A 26,913-nucleotide genomic window follows, 5' to 3' on the forward strand; every position below is an offset into this window, starting at 1 on the left:
TTTTTTAAAGGGTCTTACCGTTTTGCTGTAATACCTGTGGAGAGTGAAGTGTCAGTGTGAATCTGTTGTGAAAGATGGTTTGGACAAGATTTGCATTTCCATTCCCAGCTTAAACATACAACATAATACAGAAGTGCAAATGCGGTTCTCAAGCAGCAGCAGCAGCTCATCCTGGGTGCAGTACGTCTGCAGAGTGATGTGTAAACAGAGGCAAAGTGACCATTATTTCAACCCGAGGGAGCTCCGCTTGCTGCCACATGCTGTAAATGTGGACATCTCGTTCACAAATACCCGGCTGCTATATGTTTGTTTGTGCAGCCCTGCAGTGCTATTGCAAAGGTGTGTGTCAGGAATACGTTTTAAAAAAGGTATACAAAAAGAGATGGTACACCTGGAGTGCAATGGATTACAATGAACAACATAATACTGCAGCTATATGCCAACTTTGACAACTGGATGCTGTCGGCTCATGTGAGCGGTATCTTTTAGAGTACACTTCAACGGCGTGTAAAGCAGGTAGCGCCATGCAACCACACACCTGGGCGAATAGACTTGCTGGATGATCACTAATTCAATAAGTAGACATTCTGCCAGCAAGATGTTCACACACATAATCACAATCAAACATGCACAGATACAGTACACACACACACACACACACACACACACACACACACACACACACACACACACACACACACACACACACACACACACACACACACACATTCACACCAAAAATCCCATGAGAGCCCCAACATTTCATCAATTAAGACACAGCAGAGTCTGCACACGGCTGCTCCTCTGGCGGGAGGGACAGAGATAAACAGACAGCTCTCAGGAGATGCTCCGCAGTACGTCACGAGATCAGCAGCAGGAAAACAGCCTTGCTGAGAGGGGGGGACAGCTGGTTCAGATAAAGAGTGAGGAGAGAAAAAAGAGGGGGGGGCAGGCTAGGCTGGCTTCCAAAACAAATCCGCTATATAAACCCGTCTCTCGCCAGTTCCATAGTTTGTGCCCAATGTGTACGAGTGTAAATGTGTGAGGTCATATTACAAGGCTACTAGAGGAGAACAGTATCCTCGGTCTCATTTTAACAGTTGTGAGACATGTTTTGGCTGTTTCTGTGTGGGGCCTTTACCGCAGACAGAACAAACAAAGGAAGTAAAAATTCACAGAGAAGGAAAAAAAATCTAAAGGATTTAAATGCATCCTTCCCTGCACTTTGGGTGGGTCAAAAACCTGCAACATAACAACACACATACTCCTTCCTCATGGGCTTCCAACCATCTTTAAACACACACAGACACAGAGGAGAGGTTAGAGGTCGCTCCCTGACTCAGTTTCCATCACCTGAGCGAGGAGGAGCTGGAGAAAGGGCATCCCGCAGCATTTACATTTCAAAGAGCTTACAGCCCGTCTGCATCTGGCATGGATCCCATGGTTGGCTCGAACCACTCCGTATGCAGCGATCAGCTTTAATTCAATCCAGCGCCCGATTGCTTTCACCTCCGTAAAGCACGGTGGTCTCAGTGACTGCGTGCCTCCAGATATGGAGCGATGACTGTGCAGGATGTTCAGGCAAGTAAAGAAAAAGAAGGCGTGAGCGTGGCTGGACAGGATAAGAGAAATAAGCCAGGGAGACTAGGAAAGAAAGCCTCGGGACTCAGGTGGACATTAACTGGCTTTATGATGGTGCGAGATCTAAAAAAGTAAAGTCTTACATTCAGTGTCCAACATTGACCCCATTATTGAGGCCGTGAACATCATCGAGAAACAGCATTTTGAGAGCAGTTTGCAATAAGACAATGTCGACAGGCATAGTAATAAAGACCACACTGTAGCTTTGCGCCACTAAGTTGGGCTTAAACTGTGAATGAATCAACGTGGAGGTGTACATCTCCACCTCCTACCCAACAGAGATAAACACGGGGCTGCTGCGACCACCACGCAGAGCCTGAGAAAAATCAGACCCCTGACATTTCCATTGTCCAGGCTGAAAGGAAAGGTTGCACAGCAGTAATTACATTTGGAGGGGAAGAAGGAAACACTGTCAGAGGTTGTCTGGGCTACCTAATCTTGTGTGTGTGTGTGTGTGTGTGTGTGTGTGTGTGTGTGTGTGTGTGTGTGTGTGTGTGTGTGTGTGTGTGTGTGTGTGTGTGTACAACCAACCTCCTCACTCGCACTTGCATAAGCCTGTGTTTAATCACCATGGCTGAATTAAGGCTCTCCTTTTTCTTGGCCATAAAGTGACAAAACACGGCCTCCACAAGGCCTCGCTTACTCAGCTGTCAGCTTTGTTATTGGAATAAATTCATCTTAAATAACTCCGCCGATACATGATTCGGCACTTTTCTTCTCCAATGCTATGAATTGCACTTTCTGTCCTCTGAAATGGGGTTATTATCACTGTGCAGGACTGTGCTGCACAATGCTAGAGATAAATATGTGTATTGTGAACCGCATCCTCCTCAGCTCCTTCAGTCAAAGTGCCCTTTCTCATCCAACCTGCCCTCTTTTAATTCCCAGCATGCTTAGCGACAAGCTATGATGGAGTAAAAAGTCAACCATGGTGAGACAACCACTGCAGTTATTGTGCAAACCACAATAACTGCAATTTTTTGACATACTTGTAGAAACCCCATTTAAAGTTCCAAGGGGTTAACTGATGCTTGAGAGCTTGCGATGCTATGAGATGCACTGTCACCTTTCTTGGTGTGCTAGTGCTACTGGAAGCTAGAGTCCTGTATGTGTGGTTGTGTTAAAAAACAAAAACAAAACAAAAACGGTTCTCTGAGTAGCATGAGTGAGCCCACATAAGCATTGGATATGTACCGTTCAGCTAATTAAACCTCTACAAAATCCAACAGTTTTGGAGAAGCCATCATGTTGCTTAGCTTGTAGCTAGCTAGCTAGCTTACACTCGGTAAGTGGAAGATGGTTAGCCATGTTTGCTAATGTGGGAGAGACGGGTACGACACGCAACAAAAGGTCCCGAGGACGGAATCAAACCCGGGACGTTATGTGGTTATATGTGCTGGAACATCCCGGCTACCGAGGTGCTCCTGCGTGTTAACTTTAATTTAAGTGATATTATGAATTAACTTAAGTTCCTTTCCACCCAGAAATTGCACCGATCAAAAAAAAACAGCACAGACCATATCAGTTATGACTAAAACATTCATGCCCACTGGAGAGAAACATTGAACAAATTTGACCAAGTAAGTACACAAGTCAAAAACAAACACAAATGATATAAACACGGTTTTAGTAGCAACAATGTATTTTAATTTAATTTCAACTGTAAGCTCCTAAATTCTTCTGGGTAGCATTGCCTCCTCACTCACACCTATTCTTTAACTTCCTCCCTGCGTCTCCCTCAGTAATGGTGATGTATTAGTTCCTTGGTAACAACTTTCCCTGGATGAATACAGATGACAGATCAATACAGGACAGATACTACAAATAAACACACGCGACACAAGAGGAAACAGAAACAGAGAAGAAGAGAGAAATGGGAGTGTTTGTCTTCATTCGTCTCATCTGTTTGCGGTATAATTAATGTATCACCTGTCCCGGGACTGAAGGAGGCATCAGTGGAGAGAAATACTGCATTATGTATGGAGCTATCGGTGTAAGAAAATAAATGGAAAAAAAACAACGGGATTTCTTCCTTCTAAATTCTAAACCGTCTTGTCCGTATAGATGAAAGGTGGGTTTTTTTTATGCTTTCAGAGCGAGCGCCGACTCTGCCATGTTGACTACTCCGCTGCTCATTATCTGAATACCAGTCAACCTTTGGGGTTACAAGCAGCTTAAGTGTCTGCACTTAGTCTGCAGGGGAGAAATGAGACAGAAACCAGGCACGGGCCTCACCCTTTCTCATGTCTCCCTTTCCTTCGGGGCAATGTAGCAATAGACATGATTGTGGAACAAATTGTTGCAAAAAGACTTTTTAACACATACAGCACATTCAAAAATCAGAGAAGACCTTTTAAACCCTATGGACTGAGAACTTGCAATGGGGTTTTTATTGCTATACTTTCTCAAATTTTAATACTATATGGAATAATCAATAGCTGACGTCCGAACAGGCTTGAAGGGCAAAGCACGTCTGCTTCTTAGTTTAGTCTGTCTGGCCTCTATTTGATTGCAGCTCCACTGTGGAAGGGGATGTACTGTAGATGTCTTTTATATTTTAAAGAATTCAGATTTTAAGAATCTGAATTGCACACATGCACGCACATATATCTGATTCCAGTCAAACAGTGAAACATTTAGTGCCATTTACAGCAACCCTGACAAGCGAAAGTGTCTCATTCACACCTTCTCATCCTCTGCAATACCGGCACGTTTCATCAGCAAAGGTTTGGGCCTCCGCTGCATGGAAATCAGAATGAAACTGCCTGCTTTTAACTTCTGGCTTGACCAATTTCTGTCAGGAATATGAAGGATGCCGGTAAAAAAAAGGGTTGTCAGGTGCACAAATACGGGAAGCTTTTATTATTCAGTAAGAGTACAAACATACGAAGCCGGCCCGACAGCAGGCCCTCAGCTTCCGCACTGTGTGGGTCTTCAGGGTGCCGTGGTTAAAACCTTAATTAACAAACAGGATCATTTATAGCCTGGCGCTTATCATGGTGGAGCATGTGGTGACATGGGTGCAGCTTATCATAGAGGAGCATGTGCTGGCCATTCTTAACGATCAGAGGTACATTCGTTCCATTGCCAAGTTCGCTAAACTCTAAAAGAAAAAAGGTGGGCCAAGCAGACAGTGGCCTTGATTTTGGTGCAAAAGAGCAGCTTGCAACCTCTTGTTGTTTTTGTCTGTGTTTACGGTTGTATTCAAGGTTCTTTTTTGACTTTCATGGGGAAAGGCTTTGCCACGGTTATGCCACAAATGCAGAGGCTTTAGTGAAGCAAACATCCCGTGTATGAGCAGGAGACATTTCTTAATCATGACAAGATTACAATTATGTAAACTGCAAGTAGGGGATGTTAGTGATTCATTCATAATGATTTCCTAGCCTTTGATTATTACATCATTACCTACTATAAAGTGACCGAGGATCAATTAAGTAAATTGCTTTATTTTTGCAGGAACTAAAGTGATAACAGTTTCTACATGGCTTTGACCAACAGTTTGTAAACTCCAGGATCACTCGAAAGCTGCAAAAACTATGACAACAAAACTCCCAATAATATAATATAACACCAACTTTAAGGGGCATTTAACATCTGCAACAAACTTCACATTTTAAAGAAGAAAAGGCTACTGTTGATGTGGACCGATGAATAAATTACAGGAAACAAACACTACCAGTATAGCATGCCAGGAGTCAGTGGACCGTGTCAATATACTAGCTTCTGGTTTATTGTTATTTCTTTCCTCATGCCGACCCCATGTTGCAAAACATTCAGATTTAATGAATGTTAAACGCCTCAGACCGCAGGGAACAAACCACAGACACTCAAACCGTCAATATCTGCCAGCAAGCAATTGCTGACAAGCCAACTACCAACGACAAGGCTTTTCTCACAACACAACGTTCTGGCACAAAACGAACACACCGCTCTCACATACACCCATATAAAAACCAAAGGCAGGTTTTTTGTTTTCCCAGACAAGCTAACCTCACCTGTCCACTGCAAAACATCGCTGCATACTGTGGACGTCAGGTGTCAATAAATATGAATCCGATGGGATCCATGTTGCTCTGTGTCTGCTTGGATTTAGTAGGTAATAGTTTAAGAACATGATAACGATAAAGGATGCCCCCTCGGCTAATCTGTCGCTGTAGTTGGTCGATTAGTCATTTTTAATAATTTTTTTTAATGCTGAATGAGCCCATCTCTGGTAAACACAAGATTTAAATTCATGTTTTTGTGTGATTCTTTGGGGAGAAACTCGATTAGTCGACACACTTGTTTGAGTGTTAGAGGACGGCCCTAATTACAATGATAGAGCCATCGTCCCTGTATTCATTTTAACATATTAACCACGACATTTAAGCTACAACTACAGGTATTGAGTAAATGTTTTTTCATCGGTGATCAGTAGCAAGAAAGACAAAGAAAAAACAAAAACAAAGACATATTGAGTATCCAACAAAGCTTCAGACATGGTGCAGTTCTCTTTCCAGAGGCTGCCTCCAGAGCCTGAACAGAATCAGCATCTGCAGGTAACGGAAATAGACGAGAGGAATCGAGAATGCGCCTGCAACAGGTTTACAGGTTGCTGTGACCTATGCAGCTGACCCTCAGATCACGCACCCTAAGGGGAGAGATAATGAGCGATGTGCCCGGCAGGACTCGTCTCCTTAGGATACGAGCTCTCACTCCTCTTAGTGCGGTAGCTTGTACAGAGCTCCCTGATTTGGCTCGTTACATTCCCAGTATGACTGCTTTGCAGCAGCAGCAGCGAAGCCACGCGAACTTCTCAGGTCAGAGAAGACAGGTTGGGGTTTACAAAAGTAAAGAAACCATCCACAGAGCCAGCATCACGTGGAGCAAGCAATGTGTGACAACCACGAACCGAAGCCTGTACGCTCTGACAGGTGATGGGGCAGACGCAACCCGAGGGCCTTCGATGTCTTCAAGTTAACGGTCGGCTTTTACCCTCCGTCTGTTCCTCGCAATCAGACGGCTCCTCCCGAAGAAGCCGACGGCGCTCCAAAGATAATAGGACTGTACGCCGCTACAGTTTAGAGCGTGCGAGAATGTGAGATGGTATTCTTTTTGGGAAACTGCTGAGCTACGATTTTGATAATCCAAGAGAAAGGTCAGTTTGAGAGAGAGGAAGGTGGACTGTCTGACAAAGGCAGCCGAGCCAGAGTCTTTTACCTCATTCCTATGCATTAAAACCCTGCAGTGATATATACTGATATACGAGTCTAAATCCAAATGCCATATATGATCAAACAGGAATGAAAAGCTAAATAGATATACCATCTTGTGTTATACAAGGGGAAAAAAAGAAATCAAACAATAGTTGTACCTGGTTTTGCACAGTGAATAACAGGAGAACGTTCAGTGACAGCAAAGAGGAGAGTCTGGCACAGGCACTCTCTCCGAGATGTCTCAGAGCCCCAAGAGCTGGAGGGGATTATGTAAGTCACTCAGTATACTGGGTCACCGAGTCGTTTTTTGATATGCACTACTACTGTGCCACTGCTACGCTCATTACAGAGATTCACATTTTGTAGCTTTTTAGAGTATGACTGAGCCTCAGTGTGCGGTTCGAATCAACATAGACAGTTAATTATGCTGAGAAATGATACGATTTAAAGTTTGCACTGTACTGCCACTCAGGGTTTTACCTGAGTGCTGAGTGGAATGAAACAACAATGACTGCGTGACTAATACTGCTTTTTTAAAAAGGGAGAGTCCACCCTGAAATAGAATTCAGTGTTAACTGGTGAATGTTGATCAGCAGCATAGAGACAGACTGTAGTGGTGATGTCATCCGGAGACAAAATATGGTGCCGCTCCATAAACTGCTAGGATGCTATAAGACAGTCAGCATTCATGGTGTGGTTGTTTTCTGACTCACATTTGGACGGCCTACATTTCAATAAAACTCATAGGGTGGCTAATTCACTTACAGCGACAAAGAGTGCCACCCGATGATATCATCGATTCAAGTCTTTCTGCTCCGATTCACAGGTAAAGAGACAACACTGACTCTCCACTGGTGCATTTCATGGTGTGTTTTCCTTTAAAAACACATGCTGGAGAGAGCCTCTATTCTCTAACCTCTCATTTTATGTTGCTCTCAAAACAATAAAGTGGGGGGAGGAATATATGATTTGTGTGTAGGTGGGTTTGGTTTTACAAAACATCAGAGCAAGCCTTGACAAACACGATACACGATCGGTGTAATTAGCCTTCAAGGCCATTCAAAAACCTGGCAACAGCTGAAAGAGTTGGTAAAGGCAGCAACTGTCAGACAGGTTGGCTGTCCGGCTGCTGCACAACATGGACTCATTGTTTCTTTGGTAGTGTCATATTACTTCCCTTTTGCAGGACAAAACCCAGCTTGTTCCAACTCTGAGCAGATGAAAAAGTCTGGCATGTGAAAATAACATTGGTATGTTATTATTATGTAAAATATTAGCTGCTCTGTGAATTTCTGTTTGTCTAAATGTATTTATAAAATGTATATTCATTATTAATAGTCATCCCAAGAACGTGTTTTGGAAAATACACCTGCTAACGAAACCGTTTCAGAAAGCTACCACATATAGTGCAATTGAAAGCGGACGTTATGTGATGTTGACTTCAAAATAAAAGCACAGTCGATGTGACAACAACTGGCGTGGATATACGTGCTGTATGAAGTGGAAGTTTGTTATTTCATATTAATTATTTTGACAAACATATGTGTCTTTTCAGTTTGGTATTTCAATATATTGCCATATTTCATCGGTTTCACGTGTATTTCAATTGTAATTTTATTTTTTTTAGATCTGACCGGAAATCATCTCTTATTATAAGCACTAGCTTGACGTTGTTCTAGCATAGAGGTGCTACTGACAGCTGACACCTTCCGTCTTCACTGTCCCGACTTCTCGTGTAGTTTCACAACATAACAATAAAGATCAGAACCCAGAGATTCAGATTATTAAACTGTTTAGTGCATAAAGGATATAATAAAATGGACAAACTGTCTTCAAACACGCCGTGTACTCAACGGGCACGGCTACGTCTCTCGTGTACCAGGAAGAGACACAAACATCTCGCACCTTCACGGGGTTAAACACGTAAAATCGAGCCGCTTAGATAAGCAGAGTAGACACTTGGCTACCGTATAAGCTGTAGTTATTGGTTGGTTTGATATTGAAGGTGGATGCAGCCGTTAACAACTTTAGTTGCTTGTCCAGTGCTCGGCCTGGTCTCACATCGCTACTAGTTTCGCAGCATCGGCTTCAGTGTTGCAAACACCCACCCTCTTCTGCACCATTTCCGTGTTTCATACGGAATCACATTCCCGTGCCACGTCAATTAAATACGCAGGTTTGGCTGAATTATAACGCCGGACAACGAGACAATAGCAGCCAGCGTTTAACGACTGGTAATCACACTGTGTTGCCACAAACGCTGCGACATTGCAGGATCGCCGGTTATTAAGTGAGAGGCTGCATGACGTGTCTAAATCAATGAGTCCAAGACAAGACAGGGGAGAGAGGAAAAAATGTGCAAGCTAAAACAACACAACTTACCAAGTGCCACCTCGCAGGCTTTGCGCAATTGTGAATGGTGAGCCTTTTTCACCTCCTTGTCGGCCAGGATCTTTTCCAAAGCTCGTGTGAGGAACATGTTTTTCGTCTTTTTGCCCTCAAACATGTCGCACCGGAATTTTGGGGCGAGGTGTGCCTGGTCCCAAAGAGGGAAGGGGGTTGGGGGGTGGCTGCAGCCGCCTCGAACAGAGATGTATTCCTTCACAAATGTCAGCCTCGGAGCCCCCTAACAGACAAACATAAATAAACACAGAAGGTGGGGTAAATCCCTCAGCTTTCCATTAGCGACCTGCCTCCTGCGCCATGTTGGAGAGAGGAAGCGACGTCACGTACGTGGAGAACGGTCGCAGTGAGGGAGAGAGAGAGAGCGATAGAGAGAGAGAGAGAGAGAGAGAGAGAGAGAGAGAGAGAGAGAGAGAGAGAGAGAGAGAGAGATGTCATGAGTGTAGTCTTACTGCTAAGCTTTCGTGCATACGCCTACACGGGCGTATTAAAGTTACATGTAAAATAACAGGCATTAATATATGCATGTTAAGAAATAAACCAAGCACACCAGCTTCAATGTGTGCAGGATTTCTCCTCTTTTTTTGCAGAATAAAACATGCCGCTTTTCCACTTACATACTTACAACATATGCACATTATACCGTGTACTGTGTGAGATGCAAGTGCATTTTGTTGTTGTGTGGATATGTGGAATGAACAGGAAAATTAAGCATCCAATTAGTGATATTTTTGACAGCTACATTACAGGTATATTTGAAAATAACTTAAGGCTTTGACATTTAGAAGACAAATAAGCCTTTTTGTTATTCTCAGATGATCATAATTGAAAATAAAGACATATTTAACTCCAGCATTTAGACATATTACAAATGTAAACACATCGAAAAACAAGTATTTAGTTTCCACAAGAGAGATTTTTTTATTTTATATATATATATATATATATATATATATATATATATATATATATATATATATATATATATTAGCCCAGCCAATGGATGTAGTCAGATTTTTTCTAGGATCATAAATAAAATTGAAGCATAATCTTAAAACATGAATTACTCACATTAAGTTATTGTCTATAGTTATTATATTGCAGATATCGCTATATATTGTTGTTCAACCATCACTTTGCTTAATTCTTCACACATCTATGACTACCTATATATTTATATATACACAGTATATATATATATATATATATGTTTAGCTGCACTGCCTTTTACGGCAGTGAGCAATATTTAGTAAAGTTCGACAGCAAATACATCCAGGAAATCTGGCAATTTGACAACACAGATTTGGCAGTTGTGGGCAGCAGAGTTCACTTTCACTTTGGGATGTCTTGCATGTCAGCTCCACCATTTCTGAATCCATAAATAAATGCAGAGCTGCAGAATCAGAGAGTGCAAGAAAAAGGAGGATGGGGTTTTTTTTGTATTTAAAGTGTTGTGTTTAAAGCTGTGACTCATTGAGCTATCAAAGGTCAGTGAGTTTATCATAATAAAAGTCACGCAACAAAAATGTGGAAAATACAAATATGGGATACAACTCTGACAAGACAGATGACAACGTGAATATTTACGGTGTTATATAACAACGTTTATTAAGTCAGATTTCATCCATTTATTAGAACCTCATATCAAGCACATGAGTTGTCAAAAGTAAACATTTCTGACTTTGATCCATACCTGAGTAATGACACAGTAAGCTACCAAAGGGAGAAGTCATTCAATCCAAATTTCAGTCTATACCAAATAAAAAATAAATCTAACAAAAATATTTTGATTTAAACCAAACCCAAGATTGTCAGGTGATAGCATAATTTATGTACACTAACCATGTTGCAGTAATAAAGGCATGTATACATTAACATTAAGGTACTGGCACTTGGTGGGACTCATTTCAAAATAAAATGCAACCAGAATAAGAATAGAGATCGGGTGATTAAAAGCAGTTCATGTGGAAAATGTTAAACATTACATATTTTTGGAAGACAATCAAATCTTAGCTGTTTCTTTAAAAAAAAGAAAGAAGTGCTGCTGTATTGTAACAAGTGCTCACATGACCACCATTTAGCTTGAATCATGGAAAAGTCAACGTTAATAATATTTTTGTGGCAGTAAAGAGGACCAGATTAGATGCTAGACATGATTCAAGCTCGGCACACTGGATTTGCATGGTACATGTAACGGCCCGCTGATTCTGACACTGTATGCGGGATCTTATCGTACATAAACAGGCTGGTGGTAAAACAAAAAAAAAACCTGCCACCGTCAGTTCATATCTCATCAGAAAAAGAAGAATAAGGTGAACAACCTTAAACACAAGAAAAGCAAATTAAAATTCATGCTTTGCTGGTCCTTCTCAGCTCTTCGCCTGATAATATCTGGGAGGAATATGAAATCTCAGAGGAATATGAGGTGTAACCGTGAAGGTGGTGCTCCGGGGACCCTCAGTGCCCTCATATATATGGAAATCTGTCCCTGTCTGTTTCACACTTCTTAAGCAGACCTGATGCAATGGCTTTCACTGCCCTCAGAGTCTCAGTGCAGGTTGGGTTGATCAGGGACTCGGGCAGGAGAAAGCCGTAGTATCCTGTGTCCCTCAACTCAAACGCAAACGCATACGGGATCCCGTTTCTGTAGGCCCAGTCTATAGAGCTGCCTGAGCTAACATCTGTGAGAAAGTTAAACAAACACAACAAGAAAAGTTCAGCACAGTTTTCTGTTATATAAGCATGAAGAAGCACTTAAGCAACATTTTGAATGAATCTTGTAAGTGTGGTCTAGCTATTAACTTAATGATTTGAAAATTCTTCCACCACTGCTGACAACAAATTGATTAAATTTCAGGTGAGTCTAAAAGCATTTCATTATCATTGGTATTGCCTTTAGCTCCTCTCAAGGGGTACGTTCAGTGCACTGAGTGCAAGACTACATCGATTGTGTATTTATAGAAAAAACTGGCACTTCTGCCTACTTCATAAACTTGAATGAGGATCTACTTTCCTTGTTGGCAGAGAGGAGAGCCCAAAACAACAGGTGCGAAATGACAAATAATCCATTCTGTTTTGTTTTCTAGGACACCACAATGAAGACAAGCAGCAGTACTCACACAGGGTGGTGGAGGCAGGTCCATATCTGTACCTCACTCCATAGGCAGAGTACAGGGCTGTCACTGCATTATGAGCTGCTGACTCCTACCCAGTGAAAGCAGAGGGCCAGCTCATTAGTGATCCTCTATATATGTCTGCACAGGAGGATTTAATATCGAGGTGTTCCAGTAACTCCAACATATGGATGGATACGAATATTATCTTAAATAAAGACTTGTAAATTATTGGTTTATAATCAAGCAATGGCTGTCTTACCACACAGTTGAAGTTGGGGATAGTGGCGTACTTATAGGAATAGGGGTAAAGCAGCATTTGGGCGTAAGCGTGGATTGATATATATGATTTGACGCGTTTCCTGTGCTTGCGCAAGAACTTGGCGACGGCCTTGACTTCAGGTTCAGACTCGGGGTAGGGACCACAGTAGGTGTCATCACAGGGATGAGAGGAGGCACCCTCCTCTGGGAAAGGAAAGGAGAGAAAAAAAACGCTCTATTAATCACACAGGAATACATTGTGATCTTATTCCATTTAGAGTTTCAAAATAAGTTGTGATCTTGTATTCAGTGACCGAAATGGGGAGCGACTGTGGGGGAAAATAGACCCAGATTGAAATCGCCAAAGTCACATTATAATTCCACGGATAGCAGTCCCAAACAAATATAGGCTGCATTAATGTTTGCATATGAAAGTCCTCTAGATAGAAGTCATATCTATAAAAAGCAGGAACAATGTGGTGGTCAAAATTGTAAATAATTTGCATGGATTTCAGTCAGTCTGAAAGTTATCTCAGAAAGTTATCTCCCGTTTTATGCAGTTCTCCAGTAGTCCATTACTGATGTGTAAAGGATGAAAAAAGACCACATCAGCAACAGACTACAAGGAAAGCTGCACTGTGAGTGTCTCCATGTGCTGCATGTGTGAGAGAGAACCAGAGGAGTTTCTTCAGATTTCAGCTGAAGCTCAGTGTTCTTGAACTCACCACACCATTTCACTTTCCAGTTTCTGTTGGCGTCCACTCCTCTGCAGTGGAACCTGTGGTTTTTGGACCGTGTTTTCCTCCAGAACCGATCCTTACGGGAAGTACAAAGACACCGTCACCGTGTATGTCGACTGACCGGCAGACTCATCGAACAAATGGAGCCTCCTGCCATCTCCAAAATAATCCATCTGTCACTCATTCGGCTTCAGTTGGTCTTTTACAAACAGACATGTAGACAGTAGTTGAGGGGCATTTTCCCCTGAAGTATTCATAGACCCTTATACGGACATAACGGCAGCATACTGAAAAAAAAACATTGTTATCGCTCTGCTATTTAGTTTTTCAATTACAATATACATTCTAAACCACTTGGACACAAAATACTCAGTTTACAGCCTTGAAAGTATTCAAAATCTGTGGGCAGGAGTGATGTGTTGCCAGTTATTATTCTGAATACCTGCACTTGAATCGCTGATGGGCTCTATATTCTGTCAAGTATCAGAATACTTTAAAAAAAATGTCTGAAAACAAGAAAACATTCACTCGTGCTTGAAAATGAAAGTAACCAACAGCGGGATTTAGTCTCTGTTGTGTTTGTAGAGAGCTCTGCAGTACCGTGGTCCAGCTGAAATGATATCCATCCACATTGAAGACAGGCATGATGTAGAAGTTGAGCTGGTTAAGCAGTCGTCTCATCACAGAGTCATGCGGGTATGAGTTGATGGCCTGAAATTTATAATATGAAAACCGTATAAATACAGAGCACAGGTCTGGACTGCTGTCTAATCATACATTTGAATGTAATTACTATGCTATTGTTTCATTATTCTTTAACCTTATGCATGATTGCTAACAGAGTCTTTTCAATGCACAAGTGCAGCAGGTTAATACTCAAGAATATAGATGACAATTGGAGTGAGGAGATCTGGGCAAATACTGCTTACACCTGCTCTGTGATCAGACTCAGGCCAGGGTTAACATGCTAAGCCTTAAACAAATATGGCACCCTGACCTCCAGTGGCCAACCTTGGTTACTACACGATAGTGGATCCACATTTTAGAGCACATATTTGAGGTAAGTTGAGCATCTTTGACTGTTTTCCTGAGTCAGATGTTTTCCCTTATTGTTTTTTTCTTCTCGTCTTCATTTTTACGTCAGTCTGTTTCTGATTTCCTGCTGCTATTTGTCTTTTCCCTCCTTTATTCACTCACCTCCTGCTGCTACTTTATCCTTCTTTGAAAAATTCCCTACTGAACTTGTAAGTCCATGTAATGGCCTTAGGGGAGTTTGTCAAGTCTTTAGTTTGAACTATCACATTGAAGGCCATTTCAGGAAGTGTCTGCAGTCAGAGTGACTGTAGAGCACAAAAAAAAAACACGCTCCAGCATGTGCATGCGCTACTTTAAAGTGACACATGTTAAAGTTATTTTCTCCTCAACATCACCTCATTGGGTTACTAGAGGTTGAAGTATTTGTTAAAGCCTTTTTCAAGGACCCGTAGGTTAAGGTCAATCATGAAAGAATTCCTTAAAAACAGGCTGTGACTCAGTGCTCTGCACTGACATTCATTGATTTTTCCTTTAATTATCTTTACGCTCTGGTACTATGTTGCAAATCCCAGTCATCTGGCATCTAAGTAGTACAAAACAAGCCATTAAAGGTTCTTGCAGTTAATGTCTGCCTCTGGACTGGTACCGTCCTCACTTCACAGGGTAGTAACTAAGACTTTAAGGGTGGGATGGAACTCGTGTGCACGTCTGGGTTCTGTTCAACATCTGAACAATAAAGGGTATTCTTCAGTATTTGCATAACTTCGCATGACGAATAAACAGATGTTCACATTTTGTTGAAAACCCTAGAAACCAAACATTACAAGCTGCTCGCTGCAGGCTATCATTTAGATACGAGAGACACTGTTGGAACATGCATTGATGCAAACAATGAAGTTCAAAGAGCGTTTAAGATATTTAAATTGGCAGAAAATCAAAACTACCTCCTTGACAAACCACTGGCAGAAAGCAGGTCCTATCCACTCTCTGGCATGGACACCGCAGTCGATCCACATGGCTTTCTTCTGATGACGACTTCTCTTTCCTATCTGGCAGGAGACAAGCGCTGTGAGTTTTTGGCGTGGCACGATCGTCAGTGTGCAGTAGGTCATTTTCTTACGTGTGCGTCTCATGCTTTCTCTCCTACCTGAAGCACATAAAGTGGTCTCCCCTCGTACGACTTCCCGATGGAGAACATGTCAACCAGGTCGGAGTTGGTTCGGTTCATCTCAAACATCCAGCTCTGGATCTTGAGGACAGAAAATAATGTAGAAGAGTGAACTTCACTCAAGGATTTGTTGTCAAAGTTTTCAAGAGTAAATGGGCAAAATTAGAAAGCTTTAATGAGCATTTTCAAAGTCGGAGGAAAAACCTTTTAAGACATACACACGTCTGAGTGCCTGTGAAGTACAGTACGTGCATTTGAGCGGGGTTGTGTGTTTGTCTGCACGATGTGTCTGCACACACACATGAATGCTTATGTAAGTGTGTGTTTTACAGCGAAGGAGAGGATCAAAGCCGAGAGCACTAAAGATTTGTGTAAGCTCTCGGGATCTGTGTGTGGAAATCATGCTGCTTGGTAGGGCCTGACAGATTCGTGAACCAGCAGCCTGATCGACCTGAAGTGTCTGAAGTAGAGTTGCGCGTCTTTGTGGGTGAGAACACGAGGCTGTGGGAGAGAGAGAGACCTGTGGAATGGGGGTAATTTGGAGTTTGAGAGCACCTTCGAGAGGATGTTTTGTTTACTCTGTGTGAGAATTCAGATTAAAGAGCAGAGGAGAGCGAGAGATAGGCAGGCCGGGAGACGCTGGGCTTCACACCTCTTCCAGAGAGTGGTAAACCTCGTAGTCATACTGAGACTCTGACCTCCGCTTGCGAGAGGAGCGATATCCCGTCTGCTTTTCAATTTCCTTCTGCAGATTGGAGATAAACACCCTGCGGATGGAAGAGAGGAAGTTAGAGGGACACATGATAGACATGATAGCCAACCGCCGTGGCATCCTTACCAATAACATTAAAACACATAGACAGAGAATATTGTCTTAATAATAATATTTTCAATATTCTGCTCTGGTACAGAATTGGTACCATAAACAGGGTTATATTATACAAGACTATAATTTGTAATTGCTGTTTATTATTGGTACATTTAATAATTTGAGATCAGTAATAAGCTATTTAAAACTCTTCTTGGTTGCCTATTTGGGTTGCTGCTGTTTATCCACCTCTTGCATAACTTGATTTTTCTTTTTAAGTGAGTGAATGAGCCACCGATAAGCTAATAAGAGCCTGATGTTATAATAAGCCATCAGGCCTGAAGTTACTGTGTATGTTAGTGTTGGTTCATCATTAAAAAAGGTTCTATCTAACAAGTCTGTAGTTTATTCATTTATTCAAGACTGTTTCAATCGTCCAAGAGTCTTTAATAATAGTAAAACTGAAGCCAATATAAATACTCAAAATGCATATTTAGTTAAAGAGCTCAATAATGAGACAGAAAAGACAAATTTATGGCAGAGGAGGATGTAAGCTACCCAAATGGATATGTACTGATGATTCTTTTCATGATTGACTGAACTATGTATTACGTATTATTTTTTGGATTAATCATTTGGTCTATTAAATGATTTTTGACTTTTAGTTGAACTAAAAGTCAAAAATCTGGTGATATTCAGTTAATATACTGAATACAACAATCTATGTATATGAAAATAAAACAGAGTATGGTGCCCATATAGCTACTGTAAAACATGAAATAGCATTTAAAATGACTGCAGATTTAGCAGATTTAGTCATTTGTTACAGCCCCTGCTTGACTGCAGTCAATGCATTTGGAGTGAGTATAATATGTCTGGTAGGCGTTGAGGACTGGCATGAAGTGGTGGATCAGGGTTCCTGAATGTATTGTTGACTCATTCCTAACACCAATTATGCAACTCTCTCTCACTCATCCCTCTTCTTTTCCAACATCCAAACCAGTTTTCTACATCCGTCTTTTTAATAGCACACATTAGTTATAACACTGCCGTCCATCAGTAAATTAAATGATCTGTAAATGCATCAAAACCGTCATCATCACCATCATTATCTGTTTATAGACTGCTGTCATCAGACCCTATGCCTCCTCACTTCCTACTCCAACCTAAAACAGACGATGTGACCTGTTTTTCATAGCAGCAATGTGGGCAGCCAGACTCTCCTAAAATACACTTCCTCACGAGGTCCTTATATGTACAATTCTATCCATATCTACTTCAATAACTACTAAAACACATGGCTTTTATCCCCAAGAGTAAAATTAGATCTTTGTCCCTAAAACCCAACCACTTTACCAAAAACTGCCCCCTGCAGTGTAAACCATTTTCTCAGTCAATCAACACAGAGTAGAAAAAAAAACCCTCATCCTCAGATCTGCAATTCCTCCCTCAGGACAGAGACAATGGAATTCTTTCTAGCTGCGGCTGCTTTGATAAAACTCCATCATTTCAACGATAATTTTGATGAGGGATGGTGTGGGGAGATGAAAGCATTGCTTTTGGAGCAGATTGGGAGAGGGGCTCTGATGTACAGTGTATGTGTGTGTGTGTGTGTGTGTGTGTGTGTGTGTCTGAGTGTGTGTGTGTGTGTGTGTGTGTGTGTGTGTGTGTGTGTGTGTCCCAGCTTTGAGGAAGCTTTTTTGCATGCAAAGTATAGTCGACTCTACACGTGCAAATCATATATTCTGGCTGAGGAGAGGTAATTGCAACGCCCTTTGGATAACAGATGTATCTCTGGGTGTAGACACTCGGCTAACAAGATTACCAAATATGTGAGGGTGAGCATGCATGTGTGCTGTGGCATGTTTCTCTGTTAGTTAGTGGTCTTTCCAGTCTTACCGATAATCAAGACACTGCTGCTTTAAGCGTGCGTGTAAACCCTGCGTGTCATTGCGTCTCACATGGACATCCACCGTTGCATTTTGACAGATTAGAGTAACACTGTTGGGCTGCCAGAAGTCCACCTAAAGGAGCAGGACAAACATATTAGCTCAGCGGGTACGGACATTGTGATATTAAATCAGGAAAAACTGACATTTAATTGATATCAAGATAATTCAGATAAAATGTGTGTTTCTGCCCAAACAGTGCCAACCCAACACCACAGTTTTTTCCGCCCCAAATTAAATTGTATACCAGACTGCAAGGGAAGAATCATTTAATGAGGTAACATGAGCCAAGGGATTACTGTGGAACTTTATTCAGTCACAGCTTTAAATGTAACTGATTGTGGAAAAACTGAATAATGACGTTGACAAGAATCTGTATTTAATGTGGATCTGTTACATTTTGGCTGATACCTGCTCCACTTAACAAGGGTTACAACGTTAATGGGGTAAAACACACTCCAATGTGTCCCAGTAACAACCTGCAGTGAATGACGCTCCCTCTGCTGTCCTCTCTGCCATTTGACCTCACATGAGGTCTTTCAGCGTCTGTTATCGGGCCCTGATACTCCGGTCTGTTAGCTTTAGCTCAAACAGCAAGCCAACCGTATAAACACAGACATCGTTTGGTAACCGATAAAATAACAGAGAGAGATGCCTGATAATACACACAGTAGTCACTAGCAAAGAGAATATCGCACATTCGGTGTTTCGGCATCCTCAGCTGGCTTTCATTTGAACATGGGGGCAGAAACGTGCAGACTGGCACACATGCTTGTTAATGTGTCAATTGGTTTAATGGTTTACAGAATGCGTACCAGATTAATTTGACTTAGTTTGGAGTAGAAAATCCTCAGCTGGATTGTTTGGTGCGCTGGAGTAGAAACCGCTCTCTGCTGCTGCGATTTTACGGCATTTCCAAATGGTTAAGTACCCCAATGTTTCACTCTGCTGTTAACCAAACAAATCCAAAACACATATGCCTAAAAGCCACTTAAACATCCCTAATCAGAGAACGCAGCTCCTCACAAACAATTCTCTCTGTTTATTTAAGAGCTGTACTTATGAGCATGATGCATTCTTTGTCTGCTTTATAAATGTTGTGTGTCCTCATTCTTAATGTGATTCTTCTTCTTTTTTATGTGTGTCTGTGTATACAGGGTAGCTATAAATGAATGGGCATGGGCAGCACAAGAAAGAAAAAAGTTATAGTTCAATAAAAAAAAGCTGGCTTTCCTGAAGGCAGATGCGGTAAAGCCGCCGCTTTAGTCAAATAAAATAAAAACAAGTCTCCAAAGTACAACACAGTTTGTTAGTGAATATCTGTTATAACCAAAATACCAGCTGTTTGACAACATAAGCTGGTTAGCTTAGCTTAGCATAAAGACTGAAACAGTCTTTTTTGTTACCTCTGTTCTGTACAAGGTAACAGAATCCACCTGAAAGCATCTCTAAAGCTCATTAATTAACACTTTCTAGCTTCTTTGTTTAATCTGTTTATGTGCCACATCATTTACTGTCTGAGTGCACTGACTTCCTGAAGTTCGGTTGTCAAAGTGAGGTTGCCAGGCAGCGGAGAGACCCCAGGAAGTTGGTTCCTCTCGTTTCCAGACCTAAAGCTAACCGGCTGCTGGCTCCAGCTTCATATTTCATCAATAGACAAATGCTGAAGCTGCTCCATAGACAGTAAACAATGTAATAACTCATAGGAAGCAATGACAGCAGCCACAGTGATTGTTGATTGTACATCTGTTTCACAGACTTAATCGCTGAAACATCTCAAACTAAACTTTTATGATCCAGGGAGGAGACAGTTACTCATTTTGTCACCGCTCCCCTAAATCAACACTGAAGAGTTACTGTTTATTTCAGTCACTGGCAGAATTTGACAATTAATCTACCACTAATTAATAAACAAAAACAGCAACTGTTTTAACGATCAGTTAATTCTCTCCGTCGCTCGTAAAGCAAAAAACAAACAAACGTTGTACATAATTCCAGATTTCCCATCATGAAAATGTGCTCTTTTTCTTTGTTTGATGTAATAATAACCTGAACATCAATGATATCAAATTGAAATATAGATCAAATGAGTAATTGTAAATAATTACACAGTGTTAACACTCAATATCTCATGTGCCATTTTAGGAAAAGTCATGAACATGTTCTCCAGGAGATGAAGTGGTAATTATTAACCTTTTGTGAATATCCAACATGTAGAAATATCTTATAAACGCAATGCTTTGGTGAAGGTATTTGCTCTGCTGCATGCATTCAGGAGCTGTTTCACCTGCAGTCAAACAGTGCGTCCACGACTGTGGGTTTTACTTTAAACCTGTATCTGTCTATTAGGACAGTCTACCATTTAGGTATCTTCAAGAGCTGCAAAAAAATATTTATTCTCGCGCATAAAAGGAAAAAAATCTTTAAAGGTAGGCTATAGGTTGAATGTAATGTCAGTCAACCACAGAGTATATAGTCAAACAAATAGCTTGAACAATAACTCAAAGAAATTAGTTATTCTATTGATCCTCCTCTATCCTGCAGGGCCCGGTAGTCGTGTTTTATTTGACCTTATGGCTAAGCTGAGGCTGAAGAGTTTGACTCTGGCACTGGAGGCATGGCAGCGTGGCTAAGCTACTGAAAACACATGTCCACAGCTGTCCAAACAGTGGCTGCCACTGCCTCGGTTGGCCTCGGAGCACCGTGTCCGCTGCCCTTACATGCATACAACTTTGGCCATGTCCTGACCAGCACCCTGCTCTCTCCTAGAATCCCTCACCACACATCATAAACATTTACCGAATCCTCTTTCTTGCCCTCTTCTGCTCTTTCACTACGCAGAGCAGTATTGGTTCTGGACCATCAAACCAAAAGCCTGACCTGAACCCGAACAGATGCCTTTCATTACTGTTGCTGTGGCATCTGGCTGCACAGATAAACCCCAAGTGGACCAAACCAAACTGGAGAAACGGACCACACTACCACGGGGCTGCAGGCAGATCGAAATCTCTGCAGCTCTCCCAAAGAAAGTCTCTAAATTGTTTTCATTGGATTCTTCATATTGTATTTACTTAGCTAGCTGTTCAATTACATTGTATTTAAATGGAGCAGTTATTTCAAGGGAATTGGGAAAGACAAAACAGACTGTAAGATGCAGTTGCAAGCTCTGAAAAAGCTTGTAGTTGTGTGTTGAGATTATAGCATCGCCGTTTTATTTTAACATAATTCATTTAAAAACCTCCACACTGCCATTAATACAATACAAATTATTGTTTTATTTAGTACATTTCAAATCATGTTTCATTGTTAAATCATTTTAACAATCATTGAATAAATAAACTGTAGAATGCAAATATTGGTGGGACCTCCAAGTTCAGAGAAAAAGTAAAGAGAACATGACCTCAGTGTCTTCAATGGCAGCTACGGCCCTTCATTGCCCACAGTGTTTTATTTGATAAATGACTCCATTAGGGCTTAACACTTTATGGTTTCGTATTGAAATTTAACTATAAAAATCTTTGCACTATTTCTGTTTTTAAAATATACATTTTCAGTAAAATGGCTCCAAAAGCAGACACACTACAGGACTGCTTTCCAAGCATCGATAGATGGATGGAGTTATTGACTCAGACTAAGTATGACATAAGATTTAGAAGACTTTATCCAATCAGCGCTTTGAACTGTTAGTAATGGGATTATTATTGGAAAAATAATCACTAGAATCACACTAATATTTTAAAAAAATGCTTTGGTTTTTCATAAGCACAATTCCTCTGCAGGGAGATAATAATACTGGAAACACAGATTTTTAGTTTAATCAATTATTCAAATAAAATCTTTGACTATTTGCTGCAGAAGAATGTCTATAATTGCATCGTGCTTTTCATGCTTTACAAACAATCTTTGCTGTGTACTTGTATACCTAAACAATGTGCAAAGGAAGGTCATCAATGCTCCTGAGGCTGATGGGGTAATTGCTCCCACATGAGTCTGTGAAAAGAGGCGAGGCCATTGTGTCCTCTAGGGTCCCCCCCCCCCCTAATTTCAGTATCTTTAAAACACATGTTCCTATAGTTTGTTACTGAAAGTGATCCAAACATTCAGTCATCGTTATGAAGAAATCTTTAGCATTTTCCCTCCATTCTTCCTCTCAAGAGTATGTTGGTCTTTCAGAGGAGGTGACGGATGACTGCACTCGGCTGCTCGATGTCTCTTAGTTCTGGCTATCGACGGCCCCGGACCCCTCTGTCACATCACCCCCCCCCCCCCCCCCCCCCCTTTAAAAAACAGTAACTGCTGTTAAAAAGAACAAACACAGGAAACTATACAATGTGGGCAGAATAATGGCGTGACACTTTTAATATGGTTTTCAGAAAACACACAACAATAAAAAATCTAAACAGAATAGATTTCTTTAAGTAGAATTATTTCAAATGGTGTCTGATGGGGATCATACAACAGGTTATGTATATAAAAACATGTGTGCCAACCTTCATGGGTCCCAGAATCGTCTTGAGTACTTGGACCTCCTCGTCATTACTCGGGGTTATCCTGAAGATTTGATCACTGCAAAAACAACAGAGCTCTTTTAGAAGTCGGGTTCAAGCGTTTTTCAAGGCACAAAAATCCACTGTAACGGGGGTTGGATCTATTTTTCGCTAAGTGCACATTATTTCAAAAACATCTGGGCCATGGAGTGCCAGGTAATAATACCTGCTTTTGTGCTGATTGAAGGTGACATTTACAATAGCAGATGCTCGATGGTGAAATGGGTGGTTCCCCTTTTTAGAGCCGTATAGATGACAGGGTCAAACCCCAGTCAAACAATCTGTGTGCGACACCATTAAAGGATTATATTTCATCGTTTCCAGCACAGTAGCACCTGGAACTATTCTTTGGGTGGTAACAGTAGCAGCTACTGTTTCACATTTTTATACCGTAACTCAATCACATGTGCTGTAGATAAGAACACCTAAATACATGAAGAAGAATAATCAGCTACTTAAATGTGTTTGACACTGCAACGTGTTTTGTACATGTATGGTGCTTTACATAGAAAATAAATCCTTCAATATAATACTGTAATGTGAAGGCCGGGACACGGAACAAGGTTGATTAACGCCACAGATAGGCGGTCGATCATTAGTGTTTAATATGTCAGAATTTATGGACGAGATGAGGCTTAAAATAAAGCTCAACATATGTGGTCATATTAAAAAACAATGGTGCTTTTGCTGATTTAAGAACTTATTCAATTTTGTTGATTGAGAATAAAGAAGAATTTCATTTTAGTCAACTAAACTGCAGAAGAAAGTCTATCTATCAATATGATAATTCATCATCTTTCAATGGAATCATATTGTGATGAAATTAAAGAGATATCGTGAAACAAAATGACGTTATTTCTAATAACAAGCACATACTAACTCAGATTTTAAGTTATTAATATAATAAGATAACACCCAGTACTTTTTATTTGTCAAGTATTTAATTCACACTAGAGTATGCAAAACCATGTAGACTATCTATTAATTGAATTAAACATGCTATATTATGATACATATTGTTATTGAGACATGAAATGACTCGTATCAGGATAGAATATTTTGGCCATATCGCCGAGCCCTAAGAATACATTCATGAAATTAGTTCTAAATCAATATATACAAATCATTACACAGTATTGTAACTCTTCACATCTTGGCAGATCATTTAAACAAACACTTCAGCAAATAGAGAAGCTTGAGAGCCTTTCTAACTCAATCTGCAGCCACATCTTCTATATGAAAACAAAGATACTCTTTATGCTCAGCATGAATCTAACATAGAGCTGCTTTCACTCTGCAGATCACAGTTCCTGCGGTTGACCTTAAAACTAACACGCTGCCAATAATTTATTACTCTCTCTCAATTACAGACCCTCGGCCCAGTTACCTGGCAGAGGTTGTATATGTGTTCACTTTCATGTCTCGTGGTTGTTAAAAACATTTTTTTTAAACCTCTTTCTTCCTCTCTCATGTTTCGCCTATTTCAAAGAGCTTTTTACAATGTGTCACACAGGAAGTCGGGCCCCCTAAACAAAGGTGGCGGTCGGGCCACTCTGAGGTTTGAGGAACAAAAGGGGTGCGGGTGTCCCAAGTGAGTGGCCGCCCCGTTTCAGTGACCATAACACTGTGCCCAGAGAAAGAGCCTGTTTCCATGGCAACGGCGGGACATAGAAGATGGACTTCAAAGCGAACATGTTTTTGGGAGGTAAGAATATTGTTTGGATGTGATAGAAATTGGGTTGGGGGGTGGGGACAGATTTCAAACTTCAAAAACATGATTCGAAATATTCTCTCTGTCTGAAACATAGAAATATGTGCTTCCACGTCTTCAATCAATCCTCACTGATGGAACTTTGTCGGACTTATGTTTTTTTTCACCAGTGCATACAGCACCACACTCAGTCCATGATTAAATAACGTGGCACCCCAGAGCTCTGCTGTAGTCCAACTTGAAGCGTTTCTTCATCTTGCAGTGATTCTCAGAGATGACAGATGCTTTTTGTTACACTGTTGGCTTGGCCTTTTGCTTTGAATCTGCCAGCTGCAGGGCTCTCTGCGCTAAAGCTGCCCTTAAGTTGTCAGTCTGTTGATTCCCGCAGTGGTACTCTCTCTGGGATGGAAGCAATTTGTTTTAAACCAAGAACTTGACTCTCGGCAGTGTTTTGATTTAGTACAATCATCATTTCTCCACGTTCAAAAATTCTCTGTTACTGAATGATATGAAATATTTTGACAATGGAAGTCTATTTTTTTTAGACTAGAGGCTCATTGTGAAGCTGAGATGAACAACACACACCACATCCCTGATGAGAGAATCCCCCCCCCCCCCCCCCCCCCCCTTAGTGCTATGTATTGGAACTTTTTACGTCAGTCCAGAGGTGGATGAGGGACACAAATTTTGGATAATATCCAAAATATTTGTTTTTTGAGACAGAGGAGGAGGGGGTTTCCAGTTGCGGTATAGCTCCACTCTGCAATTACATCAAATGCTCTTTTGAAAAACAGACCATAAACCCATACATGCCCCAGTCATGTCTCTGATGTCTCTGACATGTTTACCTAAATTACTATATGAGTCCAGCTCCAGGTGGTCCCATTGGAGACCCTCTATTAGGCTACCAGCTACTTTTAGGGTCTATTTGGGGAGGTGTGTGCCCCACATGCAGACAGACTGACAGCCTTTTGACAAAAAAAGACTCCTCTCGTCTGATTTTAGAAAAACGAAAACATTATTATAGCTCAAATGTATTTTGAATGAATACTTTGAGCAGTTTGACAGGACACTGTTGCTGCAAGCATCCCCAGTGTCATCTGCGGAGCAATCTGAATGCCTCTCTGCAGCACATCACAACAAACACAGTCGTATCCAAATGCCATCAGACAACAAGGTCAGCCTAGAATAAACTAAACACATTATATTATGTCTCAAACTGGAGATGTGTCCCATACAGACTGTCTTCGTTCATTCTCTCTGCTATCAACATGAGATAAAGCCCGTGTCTTGGTGCGTAGCTGTCTGCAGAAAAAAAACCTTCTGATAGCGACAGTGCGCCTTCCCCGCAAGAACGCGAGTACACCCGCCTCTCGTGAGCCCCAGAAATGAATGGGGGTCTTTTACTCACCCTGCGTAGCGGTTGTTGTAGAGATAGGCACCGACGGGACATAGCACGTTGCTGCAGATTATCACACAAGCCAGTAAGACGGAGCTGCGAAACGCGCTCCTACGGTCAGGTACCATCCTCAGGCAAAGCGGATCTAAGACGGGAGATATAGGCTACTTTGAAGGATGCACGCCAACTTCTCAGAGAAGAAATGTGACCCTCCAGCGCACCATCAGCAAAGTCACTTTTGTGTTGTTGTCGCGGTACACTCTGCAGCAGTTGTCCCTCTGACACTTGAGGTGCTAAAGTCGATCATCTGGCACAGGGGAAACATTTACCACCTCTTTGAAGCTCTGGAGGGGATTGCAGGGTATAGCGGCTCTTTTTTTTTTTTTTTTTTAAATGAGGAGGACCTGAGTCACGTGGCCCGGTGTCGGCGAAGTTGGTAACTGGATCCCTGATCACTGGTGCGCACTGTGTGTTCAAGGGATAATCTATAGTGAGCCGAGAACACATGTTCATTCACGAAATGGGATTTTTTTTTAAAATGGAAAATCAGACTTTAAGTAATGCGTAAAGTTGTGTGTGGAGACATGAACTGTATCAGGTAACTCATCCTTATATCTGCAGAACAACAGGCTTATTCTTCAGGTGTGCTCATGATCAGGTCCTTTGAAGAAGACACAGATAAAAACTGTCAAATGTCTACTGGTCCATCTACATACACATGATGCACACTGAGTTCACATTGGTAATGCACCTAATGTATTTTTTTTAATAAATTGACACTAAGAATAGCAGGATGTCCCAATGAGCATCATGTTATCCAGCTTTTTAAAATGTACATTAACCAAACTTGACCGGTACGAAAGAAATGTCTGGAAGAACATAATGAATCCAGAAAACAATGAGGGAAGGATTGTTCGTTCAGACATTAAGAGCTTATTGA

General features: G+C 41.3%; 2 protein-coding genes across 3 annotated transcripts in view; both read right to left on the reverse strand.

The window, feature by feature from the left end:
• arfgef1 (ADP-ribosylation factor guanine nucleotide-exchange factor 1 (brefeldin A-inhibited)) overlaps positions 1–9,558 on the reverse strand; it is a 46,743-nt gene extending 37,185 nt beyond the window's left edge. For both annotated transcript variants that reach the window (XM_068732235.1, XM_068732233.1), the window contains exon 1: positions 9,222–9,558. In XM_068732235.1, the coding sequence (XP_068588336.1) occupies positions 9,222–9,345 (124 nt within the window). In that variant the 5' untranslated portion in view covers positions 9,346–9,558. The remainder of the gene's footprint in view (positions 1–9,221) is intronic.
• A 1,302-nt stretch (positions 9,559–10,860) lies between these two features.
• Positions 10,861–26,503, reverse strand: cpa6 (carboxypeptidase A6). The gene is made up of 11 exons (XM_068732305.1): positions 25,986–26,503; positions 22,807–22,882; positions 18,267–18,391; positions 16,212–16,326; positions 15,539–15,640; positions 15,336–15,440; positions 13,957–14,067; positions 13,342–13,432; positions 12,618–12,820; positions 12,362–12,446; positions 10,861–11,923 (listed from the first exon to the last, which is right to left on the reverse strand). The coding sequence occupies exons 1-11, from the start codon at positions 26,099–26,101 to the stop codon at positions 11,709–11,711; spliced, it is 1,344 nt and encodes a 447-aa protein (XP_068588406.1). The 5' UTR covers positions 26,102–26,503; the 3' UTR covers positions 10,861–11,708.
• Positions 26,504–26,913: the final 410 nt, after the last annotated feature.

This window comes from Cebidichthys violaceus, unplaced genomic scaffold, assembly GCF_023349555.1.
Source record: "Cebidichthys violaceus isolate CVI_PGR_0920_01 unplaced genomic scaffold, fCebVio1.0.p SCAF_58, whole genome shotgun sequence".
Lineage (NCBI taxonomy): Eukaryota > Metazoa > Chordata > Actinopteri > Perciformes > Stichaeidae > Cebidichthys > Cebidichthys violaceus.